The following is a 19,020-nucleotide window of genomic DNA, read 5'->3' on the forward strand; positions in this document are numbered from 1 at the left end:
AAGTGCTTTCATTGGCCATGTCTGTAGGGGGGGTCCAATCTCCCCATACCCTAATGGAGAAGTGATGGAAAGGAGGGAGACACACACACACACACACACACACACACACACACACACACACAGACTGAGAGAGAGACAGAGAAAAGGGAAATGGCAATCTGAAATTACAGCAGCTAAGGAGAGGCAGGCAATGAAACGAAGGGGCTGGGGCACCCGGGTGGCTTGGTCGGTTGAGCATCCGACTCTTGATTTCAGCTCAGGTCATGATCTCACGGCTCAGGAGTTCGAGCCCTGCACCGGCTCTGCGCTGGTGGCGTGGAGTCTGCTTGGGATTCTCTCTCTCCTTCTCTCTCTCTATCCCTCCCCCACTCGTTCTTTCTCTCTCAAAATAGATAAATAAACATTAAAGAAAAGAAAACGAAGGGGCTAAGGATGCAAGGGTTAGGCAGCAACAAGTCTCACGGATTTCTTATGCAGACAAGGGCCTCTTTGCAGCACTCCTGGCCAGCACACAGACCCTCTGCAGGGCAGGAATCAGTCTACGAGATGAGTTCACAGTGGGATGCGGTGGGTACCACACGCCCTCCTCCCCTCATTCTCCACATCCATAGCTGCCCTCTTGGGGCACCGTGTCCTTTTCCTCCATGGCACTGTCACGGTTTTGTCGTTATATATTTAGTTATGTGGCATTTTTATTTAATATTCAGCTCTCTTGCTAGAAGGAGGGCTCTGGGAGGCAGAGATCATGCCGTCTTGCTTATTGACTCTCTGCCACCTGACACGGTGACTTAATCACATGAGAGGTTTGATTAATATTATTGAATGAAGGAATGTGTGAATGGACAAATGAATGAGGCATAAACACATGAATATGAACACGAAGGTATCTGGGCTTTGTGAAGGAATCTGGGCATTTTCCACGCTGAGAAAAGAGAAGGGCGATCCTGGCAGCAGGAACCGCATGAGCTAATGTAGAGGAGACATGAAAAGAAAGGCAGATCCGAGTGCCGGAGGAGTCACTACTGCTGGAGACGTCCGCGCTCGGGGACGTCTAATAGGTGTGTCGCTAGCACCTATCAGGAAAGGTCTTTGCACTGGAATGTCAACCACTCCACCCCACCAAATCCAGGATGACTTTCTATTTTCTGGTACTCTCAAATTCAAGAAATAGTTGAGCACCTATTGTGCACATCATTATGGATGACACATGCTTCCTAAACTGAGGTAGGAGCAGGTCACCAGAGAAGCATATACACAAACCAGGGTGCAGAACGATGTGGTTGCAGTGGCCCCAGGAGAGTGTGAACCACGGCTATACAGGTCCAGAGGGGAGCAAGATCACTGCTGGTGGTGGGGATTTTTATCTTCTTTGCTTTTAAAAGTCTCAATCCACATGCTTTCACTAAGTGCCTACATCCCCAACACAGTTCCTGTACATCTGGAGGAACCAAAAGCCACAGAAGTCAGGAAGTGCCTTGAGCCTCCCTTTGCCCCACTGGGTCACTTTCAGCCCTCGACAGCACAGCACCAGCCCTGCCCAGAATGAGCTTCTTGCTGGTAAGGCCCCATGACTTACCCTAGCCCCACTGCCCACAAGGCATTCCTTGGCTCCCAGCCAGTCTTTCCTAGATGGATTAACAGGAGGATGGCAGTCTCAGTAAAGTCAGGAAGGAAGACTCCTGAGAGAAAAAGGTGCAGGGAGGAGAGGCAGCATGTTCCAGAAGCAAATTGGTAACTTAACAGCTTTGCTTACAAATGGTCCTTCAGCTGGGCTCAGAGCTTCCCTGGCTGGGCTGCAAGGCCCCGGCTCGGAGGGGACCCAGATCACAGACAGGGTCACAGATGGAGGTGACCTGTACAAACATGCCAGCTAGCAAGGAGGTTGCTAAGGGAAGGCAGCAAGTTAGCTGGGGTTGAGTCCGCTCTGCACCATACACAAATTTGAGCCACAGAGCCGGGCAGAGGGAGCAGAGGCACGAGAGAAGAGTGTAACACAGGAGTCACCTGAAGCAGAACAGCCTTCTAGAAGGGATTACAGACTCATATGAGTTTATAGTTTCCACTCTCAAGATATTTGCCTTTCTCTTTTGGCTCTTTTCTCCTAATAGAAGACGAGTCTCTGAGATTTTTCTGTTTAACATGTATTTTTTTCTAATTTTTAAATTAAAAACATTTTTTTAAATGTTTATTTTTGAGAGAGAGAGCGAGCAGGGGAGGGGCAGAGACAGAGGAAGACAGAGGATCCAAAGCAGGCTCTGCGCTGACAGCAGAAAGCCCAATGCGGGGCTTGAATTCACAAACCGTGAGATCATGACCTGAGCTGAAGTTGGATGCTTAACCACTGACTGAGCCCCCAAGGCGTCTGAGCCTCTGAGACTTTTAAGCAGAGTTAAATCCACAAGCAGATCATGTTGGAAACAAATGGACAAGGCCTCTCAGGAATGGCTCCCAAAGCTTTAGAACCCAGAGTCTCAGGGAGGTGACCAGTCCCTGGGAGAGGCTTTCCATATGAAATGTATTACCTAAGTCAGAGCAACACTAGGACTACAGTGTCATTCTCTGAAGGCAAGGACAGCGGCAAAAGAACTGAGAAAAAGATTGGGTGATAGAGAAAACACCCAAGAGAGATGTGCCTTCATTTCTATTTAGTGTTTGCATAAGCTTACCCTTAATAGAAATATTCATTTCTTATATGGTAAAGTTAGGAAACTGATGGTTTAATTCTGTCTCGAACAAAAAATTCTCAGGAGTATTGGGAGCAAAGTTGAATATCTGATATCAAAGGCATGCAGTTACCACCTGGTGGCAGCATAGCTAAACTAAAGACCATGAGAGTGAGGGGTGTGAGTGTGTGTGTGAGCGCGCGTGTACACCCAGGCAATTCCAGGGAAGGAGAGTCAGGAGTGGAATCATAAAATCTCAGGGTCAGAAGCCAACATCACTCCCCTGCCCCACTTCATTCAACACGGAGAGTCTCCCTCACAAACTTCCTACTTAGTGGTTGTGGGTTCCTTTTGGAGAAGGGGACCTCATTACTATCCCTTTTCCAAAACTCAAGTCAGAAAGAGGCAGATTTGTCCCAACACCGTTGATGACCTCCAAAGAAAGCCTTCACTCCATACTGCTTGTCCTGTGACTGAATGAACACAGCCCACAGTCCTTAATACGTTCACTTTCAGCTTCTAGGGTTGAATGGTAACAAAGGTGGGGCACTGATAAACTCGGCTACTTAGACATTTAGAAACAGCTCCATGTCCCTTCTGTCTCAGTGTCCCTTCTGGGGCTGGCAAATGCAGATCCTAGAAGAAGGGCAGGCCAGGAGAGTCCTCTATCCCAGTTGGGGGGCAGACAGACTTGTCACCGGGAATGTACTGACCCAGAGTCCTGACCACGGGACTTAATCCTGATCCACGGGATTTAAGTAGGCTACTAAATCTCGGAGCCTCAGTTTTCTCCCCTGTGAAATGGAGGTAATTCTATCCACCAAGCCCAAGGACGATGGGACGAAATAACAGATGAGATAAAAGCAGTCTGTTTGCCTGAAAGGGCTGTCGGATGGTACACCTTATCACTGTGCTGGGTGCTACTGCAAATACGCATGTTAGATTTATGTTTGTCCTGCTTGTTTATGAACTAAACCGCTTTCTCTCCTAGCAAGTCACTGGTAATAAATGAATGGTTTCTTCCCAGTGCGGCTCCTTGTCGGCCAGCAGGTAAGTGGTCCTTCTCAAAATTAAACCACAAAGACAGAAACACAAACCAAATCGTGTCTAGAATCAGAAAATTCAGAGCTTATGTGATCTGGCAAATGAAAAATACAGTGGGTTTCCTTTCCCCACCCACAAAGCAGCCAAATTCTACAGCCAGCCTATTGTATTAGTGGCCTCCTTCTAGCTCCAGGGCAACCAGAATCCCCCTGACCCATGTAACTTTACAAGTGGCCAAGGGCCACAAAGCAGACTAGCCCCAGAGCACTCCGCTGCCTTGGGCAGTGCTGGAGAGGTTCACTGTTCCTGCTGTGGCTGCCTTTAGCATCCCCTGCAGCTTTCTGCTGGTGTGAGATTTCTTGTGTTGGAGCATCCAGGGGGATAACAGGTGTTAAGGCTCTCTGTCAACACTAAACTGCTAGTTAAGTGGGGGACTCGTTAACTGTTCAATTGCCCCGTAACAAGGACACAGGCAGACATGATATACACAATCTCTGGCTTCCCAAGTAGGTATTGGTTTTCCTCCAAATGTTCTGTGTGACTGGGTCTCTGTTCCATACTGGAAAGGACTGTGTGTTGGCCCCTCTTGTCTCCCCAACACCCAGAAGAAGAGGCAAGTAGCTAAAACATGTTCCAGTAGATGTTCCAGAAATTCTTGTGGTGGCCATGGAGAGACGGATGTACATGTGCAGAGGGTACCAGAGGCTGTTTGGTGAGCTGACATTGGGGCAATGGCTGCAGCTGCTAGATGGCTTCTTTAGAAGAAACTAGGACTAAAATTTATGGCATTAGATGGAAAATTCAGACAGAAAATAAAGACTACGATCCTAGAGACAGACTTGAGCTCAAATGTGAGTTCTATCACTTATGAGCTGTGAGACTTTGGGAAAGTTGCTTAACCTCTCTGAGCTCAGTTTTCTCATTTGTAAAGTGCAAGTTAATCAAAACATCCTTATGCGGCTTTAAGGATTCAGTGAGATAGAGGATGTGGATGTGGGGGTGATGCCTTCTCTCCTCGCCCCTCTGCTGGGTCATGGCTCATTCGGCAAGAGCTTCTATCAGCACTTCCAGGCCTCCCAGTTAGGCGTAGGAAGGGAGCTTCTACCGAGCTTTCCCTCATTCTTGCTGCACCCCACAAGGGGCAGCCATTCTAACTACCAAGCACCTAGTAACGACTGGACCACAGCTTCCAGGTGCTGGGGGTGACTTGTCAAAGGCCCTGCTGGCATCAGGGTCTGCCTCTGGCCACCGACCTGCCCACATCCCCTACTCTAAGGCACCTTCTTGGCACCCACTTTTCTGTTCATGGGTGGGAAACTCAGGGTCACTTCCCTGTGTGCCGAGAGCTTCTCTGTCTTCTTCTCAGACTAAAGGTTGGCAACACTCGATCTAGCCCATTCCAGAAGCCCTCTATCAATAAAGCTGATACACTGATAGGAATTTGTTCTGCCTTTCTTTCTTTCTTTTTTTAAGTTTATTTATTTTGAGAGAGATAAAAACAAAAAACAAAAAAAAAGTGTGTGTGCATGGAAGCAGGGGAGGGGCAGAGAGAGAGGGGGAGAGAGAGAATTCCAAGCAGGTTCTACAGAACCCAACATGGAACTTGACCCACACACCATGAGATCATGACCTGGGCCAAAATCAAGAGTCGGTCACTTAACCAACTGAGCCACCCAGGTGCTCTTTGCCTTTCTTGACTCTATTAAATAGACCAGAGGGAAGGAAGGTAAGCTTTAGGCAGTGTTTCAGAGTGCTTAGCCTTTGATAGCAAATGGTAGTAACATATTAAGAAAGCTCATTGAGGGCCCCTTGCATGTTGTCCTGCTTCAATACTGCTTTGAAGTCCAGGGCTGGGGCGCCTGGGTGGCTCAGCTGGTTGAGTGTCCGACTTTAACTCATCAGTCCATGAATTCAAGTCCCATGTCAGGCCCTGTGCTGACAGCTCGGAGCCTGGAGCCTGCTTCGAATTCTGTGTCTCCCTTTCTCTCTCTCTCTGCCCCTCCCCCGCTCATGCTCTGTCTCTCTCATCCTCAAAAATGAATAAATGTGAAAAAAAAAATACTGCTTTGAAGTCCAACATTATTTAGATCAGTGAGTCTCAAGGGCAGCAACACTGCCCTCTAGGGGAGGTTTGGAAAATCTAAGAGGGGGTTTTAGGTTGTCGTCATGATGCAGGGACACTATATTAATGCCCCTTATCCTCAGAGATACCTTCCAAGAAGCAGATACCTGAAACCACAGATAGTACCAAACCCTGTGTGTGTGTGTGTGTGTGTGTGTGTGTGTGTGTGTGTGTATACACAGTATACTTTCCCTACATACACACATACCTATAATAAAGTTCAACTTATCAATTATAGTAAGAGATTAACAACTATAACTAGTAATAAAAGAGAACAATTGTAACAATATAGCATAATAAAAGTTAGGTGAACATGGTTTCTCTCTCCCTCAAAATATTTTATGGAACGAACCCTTCTGGCGATGACAGCAGATGATAAAACACTACTTGATAAGATAAATGACGTACACACTGACGTAGCATTAGGCTACCATCTACCTTCTGAGCCTATGTCAGAAGGAGGATCATCTGCTTCTGGGCCACAGCTGCTCATGGCAAACTGGGGAAAGTGAAATAAGTGAAATATCAGATAAGGGGGGACTACTGTACTGGAATTTAGCAGAAGGGAGAAAGACGTAGACACCCTGCAGTGTACAGGGCTGTCATGGGCAATGGAGTGATTTGTGCCCCTCATGACTTCTAAATATTTCACTAGACACACATATAGGTTAAAAAAAAACCTGCTTATGACATGTATTTACACATATATGTGCATTTGTACATATCTATATATTTATGTGTGTATATTTCTCAATTTAATATCAGCAGGTACAAAGAAAAATATAGACAAGTATCCCAAACTATTAGGAGTGCTTGGGGTAGAGTCATATGGACTTTTAATAACTCAGTTATACATCTTTATTTTGTTTCAAATTTTATAAGAATGTATTACCGTTGTTACTGGGAAAAAAAAATTAAGGTAACCAAAAACTAGGCAAAATTTGGTAAGCAACTTACAGGAAAAATCCTGTCCTAAAGATATTTTAGAAATAAGCTTATTATATATTAATCCATTAAAGTTGGGTTAACAAAAAAAATCTGCTTATAATTTTCTGAGCCTGGAAACTAACCCCATATCGGGCTCTGTGCTGACAGCTCAGAGCCTGGAGCCTGCTCTGGATTCTGTGTGTGTGTGTGTGTGTGTGTGTGTGTGTGTGTGTGTGTGTGTGTGTCTCTCTCTCTCTCTGACCCTCCCCTGCTCGTGTGTGTGTGTGTGTCTCTCTCTCTCTCAAAAAATAAAATGAAATGTTAAAAAAAAAGTAAAAAAAAAATAAATACAACTTGTATTTCTGCATGGTTTTGATATGTACTGAATTTTCCAGGAATTCAATTACTATGAAAATGGAAAGGAGAGTGTGAAAAATCATTTACCACTTAGGAAAATCCATTGCTGCCAGTATCCAAGTCTCCAATACAACAGACACGTATTGGTCGGTCAGCATGTGAGGCCATGACATTGGTAGTGATTCTGAGTGTAGATGCCTGCATCTGACTATTTCATTATGTCCTCATGTGCAGGCATACTGAGCTGTTCCTTTCCTTTTACTTCTCTTTTATATTTCATTTAGGGCATATATTTGATTTCTAAATTTTCAGGGGCGTCTGGGTGGCGCAGTCGGTTAAGCGTCCGACTTCAGCCAGGTCACGATCTCGCGGTCCGTGGGTTCGAGCCCCGCGTCAGGCTCTGGGCTGATGGCTCAGAGCCTGGAGCCTGTTTCCGATTCTGTGTCTCCCTCTCTCTCTGCCCCTCCCCCGTTCATGCTCTGTCTCTCTCTGTCCCAAAAATAAATAAACGTTGAAAAAAAATTTAATAAAAAAAAATAAATTTTCATATGTAATGGGGCGCCTGAGGGGCTCAGTCAGTTAAGCATCCGACTGTTGGTTTCAGCTCAGGTCACGATCTCATGGTTTGTGGAATCGAGCCCCATGTCGAGCTCTGCACGGACTCTGCAGAGCCTGTTTGGGATTTCCTCTCTCCCTCTCTCTCTGCCCCTCACTCATGCAGGCACATGTGCTTGCTCCCTAAATAAATAAATAAATAAACTAAAAAATTTTCTTTTAATTTTCATATGTAGGCAGATTATATTGTATATGAGTGGCATGTCAAGGTACTAAAGGGAAGCATTATGAAATGTTATAAGAAGGGCCCGTTGGGACTGATAGGGTTGAGAGCCACTGATTGAGCCTCTCAGATCACAAGACGATGCCCCCATCAATTCTGACCTCCAGGCACTTGCCTACACTTTTCAGTCGCTCAGCAGTCACAGCGGAGGAAGTCTGGAGAAGGACTGTGCTTGTCACAGCACATGATGACAAGATCTAACTTGTGTAAAACAGGATCTTCATCTCTCTGGGGCAGAGTGGGGGTAGGCGAGGGACTTCCCCCCACCCCCACCACCACACACCAGAGCGAAGAAAGCCGTGTGTCAGCAGAAGGATGGAAGCAGAACTGGGCTGTGCTACTTACAGAGGTCTTCGGTGGCAGCTGGGACAAAGGCAGCCATGGACTCATATAGCTCCTCGTCACAGCCGGGGTTGAGGGAGCACTTCATGAGCAGGTCTGTGGACAGGTGGGCCATGGACTCATACACGGCGTCAGCCTCCTCCCCTTGCATCAGTTCCTCTTTAATGTGACTCTTCAGCATGTCCACAGTTTCCTGAAAGAGAAGACGGGAGTCACGGGAACCCTGAGACGGCCTGGCCCTCTGGGGACAGTTAGGCCCTCAGGGGCTCGTGACAGGCAGAGTAAAGGTGCACATGGGTCAGGGCTCAGCTGTGTGTCTGTCTGTATTTCCCACCAGCCTGAAAGCTCGTGGAGGCCAGGCTCCAAGCCTTCTTCTGTTTGTTTTATATTTTTTGTTTTAATCTTTCTATCTTCTCCCAACACGAAGCAGAGTCATGCACACAAGAGACTGTCATTAAGCATCCGATGAGATGCATGTATCCACAGGATACAAATTAAAGACTTTCTCGTGAGCACCTATTACGGGTCAGGTACGATGCTGGGTGTTTGCCTATACATACCGTCATGCCATCCCTTCCACAACGGCTTGAGAAACTTGTAATATTCCCTAGTTCAAAGATGAGAAAAACACAGCTCAGAAAAACCTAGTGCCTTACTCAGGGCTGTGCAATCCTACCTTCTGACCTTTCTACTACACCCTGGTTTCTACTTAGGGAAACAAGTGACACCCAAGGGTGTCACCCTTGCTGACCAGCCAGATGGAAATCCAAATGGGCTAAGCAGGGCTGCAGCTAAGATGTCCTTGAGCTAGCGTGCAGTCAGACGTCCCTCAGACGCTCGGGGCCTCGTCCCTGTCCCTTCTAGCAGGCTGCTCTGAGGTACCTCCCTTGGTTTTCTACCCTGTGTGCCTGAGACAAGAGGTGGTCTTGGATGAAGTGCCCTGCAGTCGGACAGGCGGCCCTCGTCATTCTGCCTGTAGATGGTGGTGAAGCCGGAAAACTGGCTTCCCTGAAACCTCCACACAACTTTCCTGGTAAGAAACTTTGATGTTTCACAATCCTATTTCAGCACCAACCCGCAAAAATCCTCGTTTTCATCATCACTACCCCAAGAGAGCTAATCTGCTATTGACACAACGTGTTCGTTTCCTGATGAGACCTGAGGAGTAGCCCAGGTGACAGTTGGGAAGTGGTAGAGACTCAAGTTCTGGCATTTGGTTTTGATGTGGTGGAAAGAGGAAACAGGACAGTTCTTAGAGGTCATAAACAACACGCGGAGGCAAACTCTTGGTAGCAATGCTGAAGATGCATCGGCTGAAGGTGATTTTTGGTCGGAGAGCTAAGATTGGAGAAATGTGAATCAGATGAATTTCAGTGCGAACTGAAAAGGCATCTCGAAACTTCCCTGTTACACAGGCTAGAATAACAAGCCCCGGAATTAGCATCAAACTAGGTTTGCATCCCATCTCCACCCTTACTAGAGTGTGACCCTCACACAATTACTCTGCCTTGCTAAGCCCTTCTCCTCATTTATTAAAGAGAGATAACAATACTGCCAACTTCAAAGGATTGTGGTGATGATTAAATGAAACACTGCCTTTTGCCAATCAAATAAATTCAATAAACAGTAGTTATGACTATGAACACAGTATGTCCCCAATAAAAACTGTTGGCATGGAAATGAAATCCTGCATTTGATACATTTGTGACTTCAAAGGAAAGCCAAGTAAACACCTTTTAGCCTTATTTATGTAGACCGTGCCCCAAATGGGCACTCATGCTATTCCACTCATTCAACGTACTTAATCACTCCCAAACTGTGGAGAGCCCCCATACATGCCTCAGTGAGTCACTGACCTGAAAACTGTCAAATACTGAGCACAGAATTAAGTTTCTGGGGAGGTGTAGGCTCACCTCTGTATGGAGATAGAGAGTAAGACTAGATTGTCTTTGTTGTTCCTTTTGAGGTCACAGCCCCATGAGAGAGGCTGAGAGTCCCAGCTGTGACTCATGAAGATGAAGGAAAATCAGAAAAGGGTCCAGTCAGGAAAGGTAGGGGCCTCCAAGACAAGAGAAGCAATATTGGGGCATGGAATAAGGCCCAGGCATGGATGAGATTACACTCAAAGAAGGACCCAGAAGTCAGTGATCAAGGAGGACCTGGGGGTCTAAAACCAGATGAGCAAATAAACGGGGCCTCTGTCTCTTAGACACACAGAGGCTCAGAAAGAGAGACAGGCCATTGGCATAAGGTGGGTCCTCACAGGTGGCCTCCCCAAAGCATCAATTGCAGAGCTTTGTTGTGGTCTCTGCTAAGGAAGAAACCAATACTAACAGTTCACAGTGGGACCTGACAGTGGGACAGGCAGCTGGGAGCATCCCATCAAAGTGCCTTGGAGGTGGAAGAAGAGGGATCAGCATCAACCTCTAGCAGATTCACTCTCTGAATGTCTCTGTAAATTCTTTGAGGGTAGACCTCAGTGCTTTACATACATTATTTCCTTTTATCCTGAAAACAACCCTATGAGTAGGACTGGTGTTACCTTCCTTCTGCATCTTAGGACACTAAAAGAGAGAGTATACATGATCTGTCCATGTCATCCACTGTGGCTGACAAGTATTGGCACAGGAATGTGGACTCAGGTCCATATGACTCCAGGGCTCAGTTCCACACACACTGGCCCCGCCAGAGAAGAGGCACATGAGCCCCTGCTAGAGATGAAATCCAACCATGTCTCGAGTGCAAAGGCAGCCCTTGGACCACACAGTCCATTTCCATTCCTGGGGCCTCCCCCGCCTTGACCTTACCACATACTCATCGATGAACTGCCGCAGGTCTCTGAAGCCATGTTTCTCAGCAATGGTGTTGGGGTAGTGGCCATGCTTGTTTGCCACACTGTATGCCTGTAGGGCTCCTGGGCAGGTGAGCAACAAGGCAGTGAGGTTCTTCAGTCCATACTTCGCAGCAAAATGCAACAAGGTGGGCAGCTCCTCGTCCCTCTGATCTGAATAATTGTTAAGGAAAACAATGGACAAATGAAAATGAAGGCAGAGGCACCCTTATTCATAGACACAAAGCTGGCAAGCCTACCATGGCATCCAGCAGGCACTCAATCAATAGTTCTCGGCTGACTGACCTAACATCTGGCAGCTTCCTTTGAGGTACCACTGAAGATTATATGCCCTCAGATGACAGAAGAAACATGTTAATTAATTTGCAAATCTAACAGTTAATATCCTACCTTTTTTCTCTAAAAGGATCAAAGAATCCTGAAAAATAATACTAATTCAAAATATGCTGATCTTCTAAAGGCTTAAGCAGCAGCCACAAAGTACAACGGGAATCAGGTTTTGACCTTCTCTGCAAATTTCATAGCACTTTAACACAATTTCTTCGTGCTGATTAAAAAAGAGAAGTCCATCTTCTTAGCTCTTACTCCAAATTTCATAAAGTATGCCAAGTAATCCTAGGTATGTTAATTAGCCTTTCCATGGCCCTTAGTTTTGAATGAGGAGATATTCCCAAACTATCTCAAAAGGGCTGAGAGGATTAATAAGATGGTATTCAGTGAGTTCTTTGTTTAGGACAGGTTTTGAATGTTGGTATTAATACACCTGAACTGCAGGATGTCCATTAACCCTCTGATTCATGGGAAACAAAGTATTCCTGTAGGTCACTGGATCCCCATGACCCCCTCCACCTACTAATATCTGGATGCAGCAAGTTAAACTCTACCAAGAAAATAGACAGTTTGTGTTGTGGAGTTGGGGACCAATCTTTCTTTTGTTTGTTTTCATAAAAATTGATTTCTTTTTCTCAATGTTTATTTCTTTTTGAAAGACAGAGAGACACAGAGTGTGAGCAGCGGCAGGGGAGGGGGCAGAGAGAGAGGGACACACAGAATCTGAAGTGGACTCCAGGCCCCGTGGTATCAGCACAGAGCCCAATGCAGGGCTTGAACTCACGAACTGTGAGATCAAGACCTGAGCCAAAGTCAGACACTCAACCAACTGAGCCACCCAGGCACCCCATAAAAATTGATTTCTAAACCCAATAGTGATAGATAGATAGATAGATAGATAGATAGATAGATAGAAAGAAGGGTCGGACACAGGTAGAGGGTAACTGGGTTCTACTGGGCCACGTGATGGAAGAGTGGTGTCCACAGAAGCACCCTAACAGGCACCCTGTCCAGCTGGCCAGTGACCATCGCCACACAAGCAGTTCATGTCACACGTGCACACAAGACTGTTCCTCCCTCACTGAACAAATGTTTTGAGCCTTTAATTAGCCACCCAGGCACTGCCTCTGCCCTCACTGAGCTGACAGCCTAGCAGAGAAGACAGACACAGCTGAGGAGAACTAGCACAGAGGACAGCTGACATGCCAGGGGAGCCCCTGGCACCTAGATGGAACACCCTGCCGAAGGTTCGGGAAGGTCTTCCTGAGAAAGTGCTACCTAAGCCGCTGCAGGGGGGTGAACAGAGGGCCACCAGGTGAATGGTAACCAATGAGGAGAGGAAGAAACTGTATTCCCATAAGGTGAGTTGGCAAGAGGCAGGGCAGAATTTTCATTGGGTGAAAGAAGCTCATACTTTCCATAGAGCAGAGCCAAGGGATAGAGTGGAGAGAGATAAGGGCAGAAATGCATCAGGAACCCCTTGGGAAGTGCTTGCAAACATGTTAAGGAGTTTGAACTTGATCTGAAGGCCAATGGGACCACAAAGGGTTTTTAGCAAGGGGTGGAGGTAGGGAGATTGACAATTTGGAAGACCAGCTAGCCAGTGAAGGAATCATCCCCCAAGGATGAGCTGCAGGGAAGGAACCAGCGAGGTTTGAGCACAGGCTGACTGGATGCTGAAACCAACAGAGTGGAGTCAACCCAAGGTTGGTTTCCTGAGGTTTGACCTTTTGACTTACTTGTCATCATATCTTCTTCTTCCAGCTGGTTAATTCCAAAGAGGTGCAGTCCACTCGCAGGGATATTGTTCTTCAGGGACTCAGTTAGCAGTTTATCAAGGGTCTCTGTGTTGTAGGGCACAATTTTAAAGGCCTGAACACAAAAGGGAAGAAGGTCAGACTTTAACCCCAGCTATCTCCCATCCAGCAGGTTAGAAACTGAAGAACCATGAGCAGAAACTACACACCCAGGGGTGCCTGGGTGGCTCAGTCAGTTAAGCATCTGACTTCAGCTCAGGTCATGATCTCGCGATTTGTGAGTTCGAGCCCCACGTCGGGCTCTGTGCTGACAGCTGAGAACTTGGGAGTTTGCTTTGAATTTTGTGTGTGTGTGTCTCTCTGCCCCTCCCCTGCTCATGCGTGCTCTCACTCTCTCTCTCAAAAATAACTAAAAACATTTTTTTAAAAAATTTTAATTAAAAAATGAAAAGGAACTACGTGCCCAGAAAACTCAGGTTTCCTTTCAACATCCTTACCTGACACATGAACTCCACAGGATTTGCAGCATTGGACAATAAATTCCCAATTTCTTCCATGTCAGTATAGTAGCTGATAACAGTTTCACACACCACTAACTCCCCGGAATAGATCTTTAGAGAAACATTCCCAGATGAAAGGTCTAAACAGAAGAAGAAGAAAAACAAAAACAAAAACAAAACACCACCATGAACGCACCCAGGAAGAACAAGTTTCCAGGGAAAAGTGTTCATGGATTCACCTTAATGGTAAAGAAATTAACTGGGGGCTGGAAGAAAGATTTTGGAGGTAAGGTTGAGGACAGAGAAGTGAGGGGAAGGGGAGAAGTAGGAAGTGAGCAGACCAGTACTTGGGAGGCCTCTGAGTCAAAGGAATTGTCCTCACTGGGTCTGCAATTGAGTTTTTGGAAGATTTTCATCTGTTTTGTTCACTACACTAGGCCCAGTACCATGATAAACAGGAAGAGGAGCTGAGTTTAAAGCACTTTATACAAAGGTCAGTGGTTGGCACAAGGTGGGATAGATCCTGGCAGGTGGAATTCTGCCTCCACGACACTGGGCCAGGAGAATTGATTCACTTGCTCTGTTGCTGTCATTACTACGTGCTCTCTCTCTTCGGCACCACAGGAAGGGGTTTTGAGGAGGAAAGAAAAAATTAAAAATACACCAACCACAAAGATTCGATTCACAAAAGAGGAAATGCAACAAGTACAGAACATGGAAAAATATTCAGCCTCTATAATAATCAAAGAAATGCAAATTAAAACAATGGGCTACTCTTTAAAAAGACATCAAATTAGCAAAGATATTTTAAATGATAATGTCTAGTGCTGGTGATGATATAGCAAACTTGATAGAAGTAATATTTCAGAAGGCAATTAAACCTTATTTCCAGGATCCTTAAAAATGCCCATCATTTCAAGGGATTCCATCTTGAGGAAAAAATCCTAAATGCATGCATGAAGATGCTCAATATATCATAACTTAAAAGAATAAGAAGACAATAAGAAATCAGAAATTATGTAAATACAGAACACAATGAGGAAATGGAAAATTGAAAGATGACACTTCTATTCAATGGAGTATTATGCAGCTTTAAACAATATGGATTTTAAGATATAGGTCCAACACAAGGAACTGGCTTTAAAAACTATGATACATCTGTACAATGGATTACCTCGTAACCATAAAGCATCATGTTGCAAAAGAATATTTATTAACATGGGAAATACTCAAAGGTATTTTCCAGGTAATGAAAGTGGCCGATGAGACTATACAAAGCTATGTACACAGGGGTGCCTGGGTGGCTCAGTCAGTTAAACATCCGACTTCAGCTCGGGTCATGATCTCACAGCCTGTGAGTTCGAGCCCCGCGTCAGGCTCTGTGCTGACAGCTCAGAGCCTGGAGCCTGCTTTGGATTCTGTGTCTCCCTCTCTCTCTGCTCCTCTCCTGCTCATGCTCTGTCTTTCTCTGTCTCAAAAATAATAAATAAAAACATTAAAAATAAATAAATAAAAAAACAAAGCTATGTACACAGATTCAGAAAAATACAGAAATCACTGATTTCCTTTGAGGTGGGCATATAGGCAATTTTCTATTTACTTTCCTTTATGGTGGTTGTATTCCTCAACTTTTTGGTACTGAGCTCACATTACTTTTGTAACAGAAAAAGTATGTTATAAAATGGTAAGTTACAAAGTCCATGTAACAGCACAGGGTAAAAGAATGCTAAGAGAATAAATATAAGATTATATAAAGAAAAACAGAATATTGAAAACAACTGTTGTTAAAACTTGTGAACAAAGGCCAAGAGACAGTATAGTAGTCTGATGACTTTTTTCTACTTTCCTCTAGTTTAAAAAATTTTTAATATGTTTACTTCATGAGGATAAAAATTTTAATATATCTATTTTTTCCCCATCACACATGTACATTTCTGCAACTTCCTTTTCCTTTAAATAGAACATGACAACCAAATCCAAATGTTGGCTGTCACTCTTCTCAATTGCTGAATAAAGACAGGACAAGTAAAAGAAAGTAAGAGTGGGCCTCTTCCTGAACAGGATGCCTAATTTCCGGAGGTAGATGGGGCTACTTACTGGGGGCCTTCACGGAAATGGTGTACTCATTCTCCAGCTTGGCTTCCACCCTTAATGAGGGAGAATCCTCAGGAGAAAATTCCGCTTCTGTGGTCACCCTCTCATCCAGCTTACATCTCATGATGACGTAGACAGTGGTTTCCGCCTGCAACAGGAGACCAGTCAGTGTCCCCTCTCCCTCCTGGGTACCCTATTAGGGTGCTGGGCAGAGGGTCTCCTGGCTCCCTGATCCCCAGCTCTATCTAGAGAGGCTGTCCCAGAGCGGGGTGGGGTCTGGAGTCTAGCACTGGGCACAACTGCTGTGGGTCTCAAAAAGACAAGTTACAAAGACTGAGAGTGAACATTTATAAGCCTTTACAGCAATTTGATGGAGTAATTTTATGTCTGTTGAACTTAATGTAATAATTTAAAAACCTGGGGCTTGTATTTCATACATACTTTTATTTCATTTTTACAGCATTTCTTTTTATTGTGTTTTATAAAAGCATTAGCCCGTGGCAGAATCAGAAAATTTAAAAAGCAAAATAAAAAGGATCTTCACAGATAGTTTAAGAAGCACTATTCTGAGAGTAGGCTGGCTACTCAAAGTGAAGCCATCGGACTCACAGCACTGGAAATCATTAGAAATGCAGAATCTCAGGCCCTTCCTGGATCCACTGAACCATCAAAATCCGAATTTTACCAAGACACCCGGGGTGACTCACATGCACCTCACAATGTGAGAGGCAACAGCCAGAAGAAGCCCTCTTGGCTTCTGCTCTTTATGCTGTTCTTGAATGGGAAAAATGCCTTATTGGAGGACTGATTTTCCTAAGGCATGGAGCAACCTATGAATAGCTATTTTACCTTGCTTTAAGATCTCTTGCTGGGCCAGCCACATACGATTGTCTTGTTTTACTGTGCTAGTTAAGTGGGTAATGGGCCTCTCAAAACTTGAACTGGTAAGGATAGACCCTCCAAAGAGAAGCGGAGAAAGAAGAGATTTCCAGTCATTGCTAATCCCCAAGTGTTCATCCTAAGATTCTATTATAAAGTCCTTTGGGGCACCTGGGTGGCTCAGTAGGTTAAGTGTCCAACTTTGGCTCAGGTCATGATCTCACGGTTTGTGGGTTTGAGCCCTCAACCGTTGGTTGAGCTCTGAGCTGACTGCTCAGAGCCTGAAGCCTGCTTCCGATTCTGTCTCCCTCTCTCTCTGTCCCTCCCCCTCTCACATTCTGTCTCTCTCTCTCTCGAAATGGACAATAAAATAAAATAAAATAAAATAAAATAAAATAAAATAAAATAAAATAAAATAAAGTCCTCATAGTAGCCCTTCATGATGAAGGCCACTATTTCACAACAGGTGAAGAAGAGGCATGGTTCTGGTTTCTGGAGGCTGTTGAGGCTGAATGTGGATGTGTTTGTGGTTGACCTGGCTCTGGCTGCAGCCAAGGCCCTGTCCCACCTGCTCCTTCTCCCAGGCAACATGGGGAGTCAGAGAGAATGAGTGTGTTCTTCTCTGTTGACAGTCAGGACCCAACCCCAGTCCAGCCACCCCAGGGTCCAGAGACCAAGGACAGGCCACAAGGAGAATCCTGGAAGCCAGGATGGGAGAAGGAACAAAAGTCTGGAGAATCAGGGAGGCATGTCAAGGGTACCATTCTTCAGTTCCGAATGCCTTCACCCACAAGTGCCCACTAGCCTGGTCTCGGGAAAAGACCACAGGTCTCAGGACGAGAAGAGTGCGGGGAAGACAGGCGGGCATATGGACAGCCTAGATGCTGGAATGCCCACCAAGAGCTGGCCAACAAGGAGGAAGCATGAAGTGGGCTGAGAATGAAGAAAAGTGAACGGTGGGAAGAGTGGACTGGGGGATACATGCCCCATCTAACGGGCTGCTAGGCCCAGCCACTCACCTCAGGCCTGGTATTACCAGATTCTGATTCAAAGGAAGCTGGGAACAGATTCTCATGCCTAATTGCTAAAACACTGTGCAATCTAAAACAAACATGTCTATGAGCTCAATCTCACCCAAAGCAGCGGTTTGCAATCTCCATGGAGGGAGTCCTTGCTCAACACCTCGTGGCCTCAGGCTGCACGGAAAACCACTCACTGGTGCAAGGAAGCTAGTACTTCCCACTGCCAAGGCTCACACACCCTCTTGTCTCTAGGAGACCATGCTGGCAAACTTAGCAAAGGGCTTGTATCCACAGGGAAGTATTTTACTGCCCTGAACTAATTATCACATATTTTCCATAAGGAAATAAAAAACTACCAACAGGATGGTAGGATTCGAAGGACAATGGACTATCAATTGTGCCATCACATTCAAGTCACCTGTTAACATATGTCCCACCCTGAAAACGTGAGTCACATTATGCTTTGGCATTTATCTTATCCCTTAGGCAATCAGCCTTGGCAAGTTTCAGCCAGCAAGCTTCAAGGGACTCATGTGGGGCACAGCAGTGGTCGGTTGATGGAGAAGCAAGCTCGCAAAATGCCCCCCATCTCCCTCCTCCCAGCACTACCCTGGCAGGAATAGACCCAGGCCTCTACCTCCAGGGCTGGCATAAGTGTCCGGTAATGCTCATGTGTGCCACACGCTCTGTGTTTTTGATCTAGGAACTCACAGTCTTAGATCGATGGCACATACACTCCTGAGCTCACCTCTGTTGGACTTAAAGGAGTGAGTTGTGCTCAAGGCCCAGGTCCTGGGGTTCTCAGGGCAGCTCATCTACAGAGGAATCCCAAGGGAAGGCTGGGATTACACTGAGGTGCAACAGGAAAACCCCACTCCTTTCACTATGACAACTGCATCCACTGAAAAGGCCATGTTCTGACACTGATCCACCAGCCCCAGGAGCGCCTACCCCACAGCGAATGCGGTCCGGCTGCACCACCATCAGGTTCCCAGGAGAAGTCTGCGGCGGTAGGCTCTGCTGCTTCAAGTAGGAAGGCCCCTTCTCGTCTTCAGCCTCTGTGTCAGTGACTGAGTCACAGCCAGAATCTACGGAACAAAGGACACTGCTGAATGGGAACACAAGGAAGGAGAACTATTGGGCACGTTCCACCCCCTGAAAGCCCCGAACGTTACCAAATAGGAAATGGCTCTGAACGTCAAATAAATATAAGCTGAAGGGAGTGACTCAGGAAATCATGAAAGAGGACCTAATGAGGAAAAGCCAATGATCTGGTAGGCCACAAGGGTAGGGT

At 45.8% G+C, this 19,020-nt stretch overlaps 1 protein-coding gene across 3 annotated transcripts in view; it reads right to left on the bottom strand.

Annotated features, from left to right (window-relative positions):
• Positions 1 to 19,020, bottom strand: part of PIK3AP1 (phosphoinositide-3-kinase adaptor protein 1) — a 119,894-nt gene that overhangs the window by 40,682 nt on the left and 60,192 nt on the right. For all 3 annotated transcript variants that reach the window (XM_047825113.1, XM_047825114.1, XM_047825115.1), the window contains 6 exons: positions 18,678 to 18,814; positions 15,829 to 15,973; positions 13,729 to 13,871; positions 13,214 to 13,346; positions 11,101 to 11,297; positions 8,297 to 8,486 (listed from right to left, as the gene is read on the bottom strand). In XM_047825113.1, coding sequence (XP_047681069.1) covers positions 8,297 to 8,486; positions 11,101 to 11,297; positions 13,214 to 13,346; positions 13,729 to 13,871; positions 15,829 to 15,973; positions 18,678 to 18,814 — 945 coding nt within the window. The remainder of the gene's footprint in view (positions 1 to 8,296; positions 8,487 to 11,100; positions 11,298 to 13,213; positions 13,347 to 13,728; positions 13,872 to 15,828; positions 15,974 to 18,677; positions 18,815 to 19,020) is intronic.

The sequence above is a fragment of the Prionailurus viverrinus genome, chromosome D2, assembly GCF_022837055.1.
Source record: "Prionailurus viverrinus isolate Anna chromosome D2, UM_Priviv_1.0, whole genome shotgun sequence".
NCBI classification, from domain to species: domain Eukaryota; kingdom Metazoa; phylum Chordata; class Mammalia; order Carnivora; family Felidae; genus Prionailurus; species Prionailurus viverrinus.